Source organism: Hordeum vulgare, chromosome 2H, assembly GCF_904849725.1.
Source record: "Hordeum vulgare subsp. vulgare chromosome 2H, MorexV3_pseudomolecules_assembly, whole genome shotgun sequence".
NCBI lineage: Eukaryota > Viridiplantae > Streptophyta > Magnoliopsida > Poales > Poaceae > Hordeum > Hordeum vulgare.
Genome location: NC_058519.1, coordinates 180217296 through 180227582, shown reverse-complemented (window position 1 = coordinate 180227582; position 10287 = coordinate 180217296). Strand labels below are relative to the sequence as shown.

At 43.6% G+C, this 10287-nt stretch overlaps 1 protein-coding gene across 2 annotated transcripts; it reads left to right on the top strand.

Moving 5' to 3' along the window:
* Positions 1-486: 486 nt before the first annotated feature.
* On the top strand, positions 487-9474 carry LOC123425744 (probable mixed-linked glucan synthase 8). Of its 2 annotated transcripts, none has more exons than XM_045109458.1 (3): positions 487-1072; positions 6663-7401; positions 7605-9474. In XM_045109458.1, the coding sequence occupies exons 1-3, from the start codon at positions 762-764 to the stop codon at positions 9246-9248; spliced, it is 2694 nt and encodes an 897-aa protein (XP_044965393.1). In that variant the 5' UTR covers positions 487-761; the 3' UTR covers positions 9249-9474. The 2 variants fall into 2 exon arrangements, with proteins under 2 accessions (XP_044965393.1, XP_044965395.1); XM_045109460.1 differs by lacking the exon at positions 487-1072 and adding an exon at positions 5733-5902.
* Positions 9475-10287: the final 813 nt, after the last annotated feature.

Below are 10287 nucleotides of genomic sequence, written 5' to 3'. Positions count from 1 at the left end.
ATTTTGAAACTAAATTTGTTCATGCATTGATGAGCTTCTTTCATTTAAGTGGTTTAATTAGATTCATGCGCTTACATTGTATCTTTCCCAGTCATCACACTCATCTCTTTCCTGTTAATTAACTTGTTGCATCAGATTTTTTGTCTACATAACAGCTTTAACACATGTACAAGGTGAATCATTGAAAGGGGATAAGATGCCGTATTTGCCTATACTCTAGCATTTTTGATTCCTTAATGACATGTGTGGTATTGTTAATTAGCCAGGCATGCGGTGAAGACTTATACCGTTATACGAGCTCTCTACAGTCTGTCATTCTTATGCTTGGCTACAGCGAGTGTCAACCGCGCGCGCGCAAAACTCGCCGATTCGTACCGTTGGCTCCTGAAGAGGGAAGACCGGGATCCCATCTCTAGCCCCTGCTGAAGTGCTGATTAAACTAGAGGTGCATTCCTTAATGGCATGGCTCGCATGGCAATAATAATCTATCGTCCCCGCGCCAGTTGATAGCTGCAGCCCAGCCGATCCACCCTGTAGAACCCCGAGTGACCCGCCTTCCGATCCCACGAACGCAGCCGACAGTCCGGTGCCGGTGTACATCTCGCTGCGCACTCCCACTCCCGTAGCTCGTGCACCATATATACACTCGCTCAGCTGCTGCTCATCCGGTGATCTCATCTCACACAGCCAGTTAAAGCTAGCATATGTAAGCACGATCGAGTAGCTGGCTACTGTGCATAGCTAGGAATTAATCGTGGGACATGGGTTCTTTGGCGGCAGCCAACGGGGCCGGTCATGCGAGCAATGGCGCCGGCGTCGCGGACCAGGCGCTGGCACTGGAGAACGGCACCGGCAATGGGCACAAGGCCAGCGACGCCAACCGAGCGACGCCGGTACAGCAGGCAAACGGCAGCAGCAAGGCCGCGGGGAAGGTTAGCCCGAAGGACAAGTACTGGGTGGCCGTCGATGAGGGAGAGATGGCGGCCGCCATAGCGGACGGCGGCGAGGACGGCCGGCGACCGCTGCTGTACCGGACGTTCAAGGTCAAGGGCATCCTCCTGCATCCCTACAGGTGCGCTATATCTTCATTAACACTCGGCATTTTCGCGCGATTTATTTTTCGAAATGTTAATAAATTAACCACCTTCTAATTCATGGCACTTGTGTATATGCACCAAGAGGTAATCGACTAATTGGTCGAACGTCCATAATGCGGTTGATCGATCACGATTTACCTGTGGAACCTTAGTTGGTAATCGGTCGCGCCATAAAAAAATGGTATGGGGCATGCAGTCGCGCTCTGAAGTGGCAGTGTCCTGTTGCATTTGACAGTGTATCCTTTCTTGTGAGAAACGGAATACTACGCCATATGGTTCCTCAAATTTTGTTGAGATACACATGACGTCAAATTTCAAGTGCTTTCTCAAAAAGGTTAAATCGTGGACGATCAACCGCAGTCCGCGTTCATGCATATAAAACTAAAATTAACCATGTACTCACTTCGTAAATAAATATAAAAGGGTTTAGATCACTATATTTCTTTACAGAGGGAGTAGTCCGTATTGTCAACTGTTGTTTGCGCTGATTTTTTCACGACAAGTTCTATTAACTTGGACACCACCTTTTATAAGCTATGGCAAAACTTTGTCAACGTCGCCTTTTCTGTTGAGTGTGCTTGTGCGCCAAAATTTTACTTGCGTCACCGCGGTCCTACGCTGGTTATTTGCTTTCAGTGAAGGCTGGTTTCAACTACGGATGGGCAAAAGGCTCAAAGTCAAAACAATCACCTGTTTGCTCGACTAGTTTCAACCCATGCTCATTTCAGCTTATATTAAACTAAAGAGCTTAATGACTTGGACAGTTGAGTTTCACAAGCAGCATGTTTAACCCGCCAAAAATTTTTTGAACTAACCCATCAATATTATTGTTAGTCCATTTTATCTCAATCATCAAGGCCACCTCACAAATGTAGCCCACATGCCTCCTATGCTTGGATTAATTTATGCATGTTTGTTACACTATCATGTTGCCTTGTTGGCTATTGACAAATCATTAATGCATTTGCAATGCAATTATTTAAGTTATATGATAAGCTATTGTTGACATGACATACTACTTGTATACATGTGATGTGTTGTAAAGAGCCCTTGCGAGCGTCCCTGAGCATTTAATGTACCGAGCAAATATTGTCTTAAATGGTTAACAAAAATGAGCTTAATGATTAGAGTCCTATTGACCATGAGCCGAGCTACTCGTTAATGCACCCCTAGTTTATGGGTCTCCTATTTGTTATCTATGTGATGATAAACATGCCAAAAACGTGGCCCAGTATCGCTTTACTCAGCTTTTGAATGTTAGGAGTCACTTTGTTTACGTTGATTTTGTTTCCTACGTAAAAGAAAATAACAATACAACCACATAAGGGTTTCCCCATAAAAAGTCTAATAGACATGCCACATTCGCTTTCTAGGCACGGGCACCAGTGTCACAATCTGTAAAACGAAAAAAATAAAAGTAAACGAAGGTAGAAAATTTGCTTCATCTCATTTAACAAAAAGAAAAGAACGAAGTCTTCATGTTACATGACCACAAAGATCAAATAAAAAACGAGGGATCACTTTCCTGATAAAATGTTATCCAGTAACCTTGTCTCTGCAAGTACCCATAATCTTGTTTTTGTCTTAATCGATGCAACAACACATGTGGACTAGATGGTTTTGTTGCGAAACACTCTCGCATTGCCCTCGTTCCAAAGTGTCCAACATACTAACATCTTCAAAGAATTTTAGGCATTTCTGTTGACGTCGAAAAGGCCACCCTTTCCGCTCCACCATGCTGCCACTGATGAAGTGTGACCAATAAAGCGGAAATCAGAACAACTAGATGCTCTTGTGGCAAGTTCGTAGCTGATTGAAATGCAATCTATAGTTTTTTCTTTTTTGAGAAATATAACATGTCATACCACTAAAAAAACATTGTCCAAAAACCAGAAATAAATCAAAAAAATATGTACTTATCCGTATCAAACTTTAGACTTGAAAGTTGATGGGTTGGTTCCACAATAAGAAATCCAACCATTTAAGTTATTTCCTTTTCGGACGATCCAAGGGTTGTTGCTGCGAAAGAGAGCTTTTGATGTTGATATAGATTCTCAAAAAATGTTGATTCATGTCGACCCAGCAAAAAACTACTGTCAAGTTTGACGCCTCTCGGCAACTTTAGCATGGCATGGATGTCCAAAAGGGCGCTCCCCGCGCCACGCATCCTTGCGCGGGAGACCCCGGTCCCCTGCACTTCGGTTAGTTGCTCGTGGAAAGGAATCTTCGCTAGCTGGCTGGGTTTCTTTGAAACATTTTGTTATCCAGCTGGTGCTGTGCCGACTGAGAGCACTCCTGAGACTGCAAATGGGAATGTAAGACTGGTGCACTCAGAGTTGGTCACGCGTGGTCGCTCATGGTGCTGAGCCGCTGGCCATTCGCCTCTAAGACTAAGTGCGTTTGATCATTTGATGGATCGCGTAGTCTATTACTTGCACAGTTTTTTTCGATCGCGTGCTCAGTGCCCACTAATACAGGCTATCGCACGAGCTCCCACGGATCTTTCATATGCCTTCTGTACAATGCGCTCTAACACCCGCTCTCTTTTTCTTCAATTTTTATTATTTCTCGAGGGTGTAACGCACGCTCTTTTTTTTCTTAACACAAGCGCGGTACGTAGGCAAAGTTGAGAAAATAAACAGGTCTGATCTATTTTCACGTGAGGACCCGTCAGGCCCAAAAGTTTGGCCAGCGCGCTACGTACTAATTCATGTGCTAGAAGCCCATGTTGACGCCGCCGAAACAGGTGGGCGGCGCCCGCGGAACCACAAGTGTTGTACTAATTTGAGATTTTTGAAACTAGATCTCAAATTAGTACTCCCTCCGTCTTAAAATAAGTGTCTTAAAAAACTTAATTTTATACTAAAGTTAATGCAAGGTTAACTCACTTTTAAATCACTTATTTTAGAATGGAGGGGTACATTTCAACAAACCTTTTTTCATGAAAAAAAAAACTTAAAAAACAGAAACCAAAAGACATAAATAAAAAATAACTGAAACCGTAAAAATAATGAAAACTGGGAAGAAAATAAACCAAAGCCAAAAACACGTTTATGCTTTTTTCCATATATAAATTTTGGGGAAGCACAATTGTTCTTGTCCTATTTTCAGGAAACCACAACTGTTGTTTTCCTTTTTGGGGAGGAAGCAAACCGTGGTTCTCGCAAAAAAGCCTGGCTTACATAAAAATATAGCTTCTCTTGTCAAAACCTAGGAAAACGCAAGGAAAAACTAAAAAGCAAAAAAAAAACATGTGCAAGAAAAAAAAATCAAATCCACGACGATGCATATGCAACACACGTGGTAGCTACTGATGGCACCACTTGACGCACTTTCAGGGACCAAAAAGTGAACTCTATGGGAGCCCAGGAAGGGTTGTCCCATTAACTAGTTGCTCCCATATATATCTTGCTTACTGCTTGATAGATGCACTTCTCGCCCACATGAGTTGAATGCGCGGCCCAGTAACGAACGCTAATTCCCCGATCTCAGTTTATAAGGCATGCATGTCGTTCTAGATTGACAATTTAACTGACTAAATATATATTGTATTTGATGAAAAATATAAGTTTAAAAACTACACCCGTTGAAGAATCCAAGGTAAACTTTTGATGACATATAGCTCATATTTAGTTAGTCAAATCAGTGATCTAGAACCACGCGCACACCCTATAAACCGAGACGGATGGAGTATATCTTTTCTTATTTCTTTGGTCAGTTTCTTTACTTTTCAAATACGTGTTACATTTTATTATGTTTGTTTGTTATTATTTCTTTGGCTTTTCCAAGAAAATATACACACTGAACATTTTCCAAATACATGATGAACATTGTTTTTAAAACATGTTTTGCATTTTGTAAGTGCTTTGTGAATGGTACGAAATACTCCCTCTGTAAGGAAATATAAGAGTGTTGATCACTACTTTAATGATCTAAACGCTTTTATGTTTTTTTACGGAGGGAGTACTTTATTAAAATAATAAAAAAATATTATTACATTGTATTATATTTCCTTAAATGCCATAGTTATTTTTTGAATGGTCGGAAATATGTGTAAATTAAGTGAATTTTGTTTGTATTGTATAAATTATTTTATATTTTTTGAATGCATGATTTTTTAATTATCATGAATACTATTTTTAAATTTTAAAAACACTTAAAAAACTATGCAAACTTTTTCATATTTTGTAAATATTATTTTAAATGTCACAAACACATTTTTCAATGTCATGATATTTTTAATGGTATACATTTTTTTGGAAAATTCATATGGCATTTTCCTGCATTTATATTTTTTAATGTGCGATGAATACTTGTAAAATTCAATATTTAAAATATTTGAAAATATAAAAAAACGAACGAAAGTAAAGAACTAACGCTAATGGGGTGGCCCACTTTGGGCGCTCTAGGGCGAGGGGACCTTCGGTCTCGCACTAAGCGAGACAAAGCTGCCCCCAGACACACACAAACAAACCATCCTCGTCCAAACCCACGGATGGCAGCAGCAGCACTCCACGGTACGGCGACGGCAGCGGTGGAGGCGGCGGTGATGGTGGACATGCCCCTGCCTGCCCCTCCCATGGGCCGGCTAAGCCTCGACCCGACCCCTCGACTTGAGCCATCTGATCCCAGCCCTCGCCGTCCTGCACGGCAGCCCTCGCCCGGCTCTGCGGCTTGCCGCGCGGTCGTGCACGGGTGGCCGGAGGGCGTCGACCCGCCGCTTCCTCTCGACGCGAGCTCCTTTCGCCCTTTCTCCTTGGCGCCTCGTTGTGCTCACGGCGCCTCCCATCTAGGTTTTCCAGAATGTAAGAACCCTGGATTATTACCACTGAAATCTCTGTGCCATCGAACTCTGACAATGTAGATTGAAGATTTCTTTAATGTGCAAATTGCTTAATCTACCAATCTGGGACAGTAGCGACAGAAAAAGCTAAAACTATTACTCCCTCCGTCCCAAAATAAGTGTCTTAAAGCTTAGTATAACTTTGTACTAGAGCTAGTACAAAGTTGGGACAGTTATTTTGGAACGGAGGGAGTATATTAAGGTCAACTGTCTCTTAGGGACCTTTGATCAATAGGGTGGTTTTAGCAACCTGATTGAATCTGAGCTTAGTCAGAAAGATATAATTATTCATAAGGACTTCCATGTGGAACTCCGCTGTTATAGTGGCTGCGAGATTAAGTACTTTGGCAGGACTAGCTGATATGTCAGATATGGTTCAGCCACCATTTACAAAAGGTGGCCATGAGAAAGTCTATAAGAATGCTTATCATCGAAATACAGTACTTCTGTAATTTTAGTTTTACACTTCTTTACTAGTAACATACTGTAGTGATTGTAAATTGTTATTTTCCTGGACTGGAAGGTGATGTGTCTTTGTAATTTTGCATTTCATCTTGGTATCGTCCACACTTCGCACTACTCGTCCATTTACATCCTGCAAGGTTCTAAGTTATGCTAGATATTCTTGGCCTTGTGCTAAGCCTCAGTATCGGGTATTGTTTCCTCAAGCTATATCTGTGAGCTGATCTTTTTGTTAATTGTTCTTCTTTTCTGTATAACAGGTTGCTGAGCTTGATCAGATTGGTTGCTATCGTCCTATTTTTCGTATGGCGTGTCAGGCACCCATACGCTGATGGCATGTGGCTCTGGTGGATATCGATGGTTGGGGATCTTTGGTTTGGCGTCACTTGGTTGCTAAACCAAGTTGCAAAGCTCAACCCTGTCAAGCGTGTCCCCAACCTTGCGCTTTTGCAACAGCAGTTTGATCTCCCTGACGGCAACTCCAACCTTCCTTGTCTTGATGTCTTCATCAACACCGTTGATCCCATTAATGAACCTATGATATACACTATGAACTCCATCATATCCATCCTTGCTGCAGACTATCCGGTTGACAAGCATGCTTGCTACCTTTCAGATGATGGTGGGTCAATAATCCATTATGATGGTTTGCTTGAGACTGCAAAATTTGCTGCATTATGGGTTCCCTTTTGCAGAAAACATTCCATTGAGCCAAGAGCCCCTGAGAGCTATTTTTCTTTGAATACACGCCCATACACTGGAAATGCACCACAAGACTTTGTCAATGACCGCAGACACATGTGTAGAGAGTATGATGAGTTCAAGGAGCGCTTAGATGCACTTTTTACCCTCATTCCCAAACGGTCAGATGTGTACAATCATGCTGCTGGCAAAGAAGGTGCAAAGGCAACTTGGATGGCAGATGGGACACAGTGGCCAGGCACATGGATTGACCCAGCTGAAAACCATAAGAAAGGACAACATGCTGGGATCGTTAAGGTATACATTTCCACTTACTTTAAAACAAATATATTACTCCCTCCGTCCCAAAATAAGTGTCGCTGCTTTAGTACAAAATTTGTACCAACTTAGTACTAAATTTGCGTCACTTATTTTGGGACAGAGGGAGTACTATAATTTTTCTGTGACTAGAATCATACATGAGTGCTTATTTATTTCAAACTGCAATGTTTATTCAATAGGTTTTGTTGAAACATCCAAGTTATGAACCAGAACTTGGTCTAGGAGCAAGCACCAACAGTCCTCTAGACTTCAGTGCAGTTGATGTGCGCCTCCCAATGCTCGTTTACATCTCCCGTGAGAAGAGTCCAAGCTGTGATCATCAAAAGAAGGCAGGTGCCATGAACGTACAGTTGCGAGTCTCTGCCCTCCTGACCAATGCGCCCTTTATCATCAACTTTGATGGTGACCACTACGTCAACAACTCGAAAGCCTTCCGTGCTGGCATATGTTTCATGCTCGATCGCCGTGAAGGTGACAATACTGCCTTTGTCCAGTTTCCCCAACGCTTCGATGATGTTGATCCCACAGATAGGTACTGCAATCACAATCGTGTCTTCTTTGACGCCACCTTGCTCGGCCTCAATGGCATCCAAGGGCCGTCTTATGTTGGCACTGGTTGCATGTTCCGCCGTGTCGCACTTTACGGTGTTGACCCACCTCGCTGGAGACCTGATGACGTGAAGATCGTGGACAGCTCCAGCAAGTTTGGCAGTTCAGAGTCATTCATCAGCTCAATACTGCCAGCAGCAGACCAAGAACGCTCCATCATGTCGCCACCGGCACTTGAAGAGTCTGTCATGGCTGACTTAGCTCATGTCATGACTTGTGCATATGAGGACGGGACTGAATGGGGCAGAGAAGTTGGTTGGGTGTACAACATTGCAACTGAGGATGTGGTGACCGGCTTCCGGCTGCACCGGAATGGGTGGCGATCCATGTACTGCCGCATGGAACCAGATGCATTCGCCGGCACCGCACCAATCAACCTCACTGAGCGGCTCTACCAGATCCTGCGCTGGTCGGGGGGCTCCCTTGAGATGTTCTTCTCGCACAACTGCCCACTCCTGGCTGGCCGCCGCCTCCACCCAATGCAAAGAATTGCCTATGCCAACATGACAGCCTACCCAGTTTCATCTGTCTTTCTTGTGTTCTATCTCCTCTTCCCGGTGATATGGATCTTCCGTGGGCAATTCTACATACAGAAGCCATTCCCCACGTATGTGTTGTACCTCGTCATCGTCATAGCCCTGACCGAGTTAATCGGTATGGTTGAGATCAAGTGGGCTGGGCTCACGCTGCTGGACTGGATCCGCAACGAGCAGTTCTACATTATTGGTGCAACAGCCGTGTACCCTACAGCAGTATTTCACATAGTGCTGAAGCTGTTTGGCCTGAAGGGTGTTTCATTCAAGCTGACGGCAAAACAGGTAGCAAGCAGTACCAGCGATAAGTTTGCTGAACTGTATGCCGTGCAGTGGGCTCCGATGCTGATCCCTACCATGGTGGTTATAGCGGTGAATGTTTGTGCCATTGGCGCATCGATAGGCAAGGCGGTAGTGGGAGGATGGTCACTGATGCAGATGGCCGATGCAGGACTTGGGCTGGTGTTCAACGCGTGGATTCTGGTGCTGATCTACCCGTTTGCACTGGGCATGATTGGACGGTGGAGCAAGAGGCCCTACATCCTGTTCATTCTGTTTGTCATTGCGTTTATTTTGATCGCATTGGTGGATATCGCCATCCAGGCCATGCGGTCTGGGATTGTTCGGTTCCACTTTAAAAGCTCAGGTGGCGCCACTTTTCCCACAAGCTGGGGTTTGTAAGTTCCTCCCTTTGCTGGGAAGTTCCTTTTCCTTTGTGGTGTGGGTTTTTTCTTTTTTCCTTTTCTTGTTATTGCATATATAGACCATTTGTGGTGTGAATCATATATAGGCTGTACAAGTTTGTGGAAATAATGTAAAATTGGCCATTTGCCTGGAAGAAAAAGAGATGTGGCAAAGCAACAGCTGTAGTATATTGGATATAATGTTGAGGATGCCTGGAAGTATATCTATTCCTGTACCTAAATTTTGGCATGTTTTAGCAAGGTCTCAAGATTTCGGGTCCATCTCGGAGCTGCAACAATCGGCCTGTGCTACCCAGTAATAAGTCAATATCTTCTTAACCTGCAGTGAACATCTGCTTAATGAGAATGCAGAAAGAGCATTGTCACGGACGGTTGTGCTTTGCGGAGGTTTTTTGGCTGGCGTTGCTTGCCTCAGAATATACTCCTTTTTTTGCGGGTAGGCTTGGGAATATACTTCCATGTTGCCATGCTGGTCTTAAGAATCAATGGAGGGACACAAAAAGAACAGAGGAGCTAAAGACAATGGATGTCAATTCAGCCATTACAATCGCACGACGTACTCCACATGTATGACAGGCACGCCATGGTCCAGGTTCCTGTAGACATGGAACCATCTGTTCCGTTATTGTCTCAAACAAAATTTTTGGTTCTGTTATTTGTTTGGCTCTTGCGAAATACTCCTAGACGCGTTTGTGGCGTCATAAGAAAGAGAGAGGGGTGTCGTCTCCAGGCTCCGGTGATGTGCTCTTGTGGTTCGTAGGTGGACAAATGTGACAGTTTACATGTGTGTTGTCATGGCATTAACGGGAGAACTTCTAGTGCCATGGGAACCTCGTGTGCAACCCTGCTACCAATGCATAGTAACGCCCCTAAAAGGTTTGGCAAACAGATTTAAGAAAAGCTGAGTGAATCGGTGAGAGATGTGTTTACAATATGGCACTCGGTTTTCGTCAGTTTTTCATATATATTTTTTAGAAACGGAGGCAGAAGATTTGTCTCATCAATTAAATAAGGGA

Bases quoted from the DNA above. Each gene is read 5' to 3' on its own strand.
- LOC123425744 (XM_045109458.1), top strand. From the start codon at position 762: ATGGGTTCTTTGGCGGCAGCCAACGGGGCCGGTCATGCGAGCAATGGC. The intron at 1,073-6,662 runs GTGCGCTATATC...TCTGTATAACAG, and splicing joins ATCCTCCTGCATCCCTACAG to GTTGCTGAGCTTGATCAGAT. The intron at 7,402-7,604 runs GTATACATTTCC...TTTATTCAATAG, and splicing joins AACATGCTGGGATCGTTAAG to GTTTTGTTGAAACATCCAAG.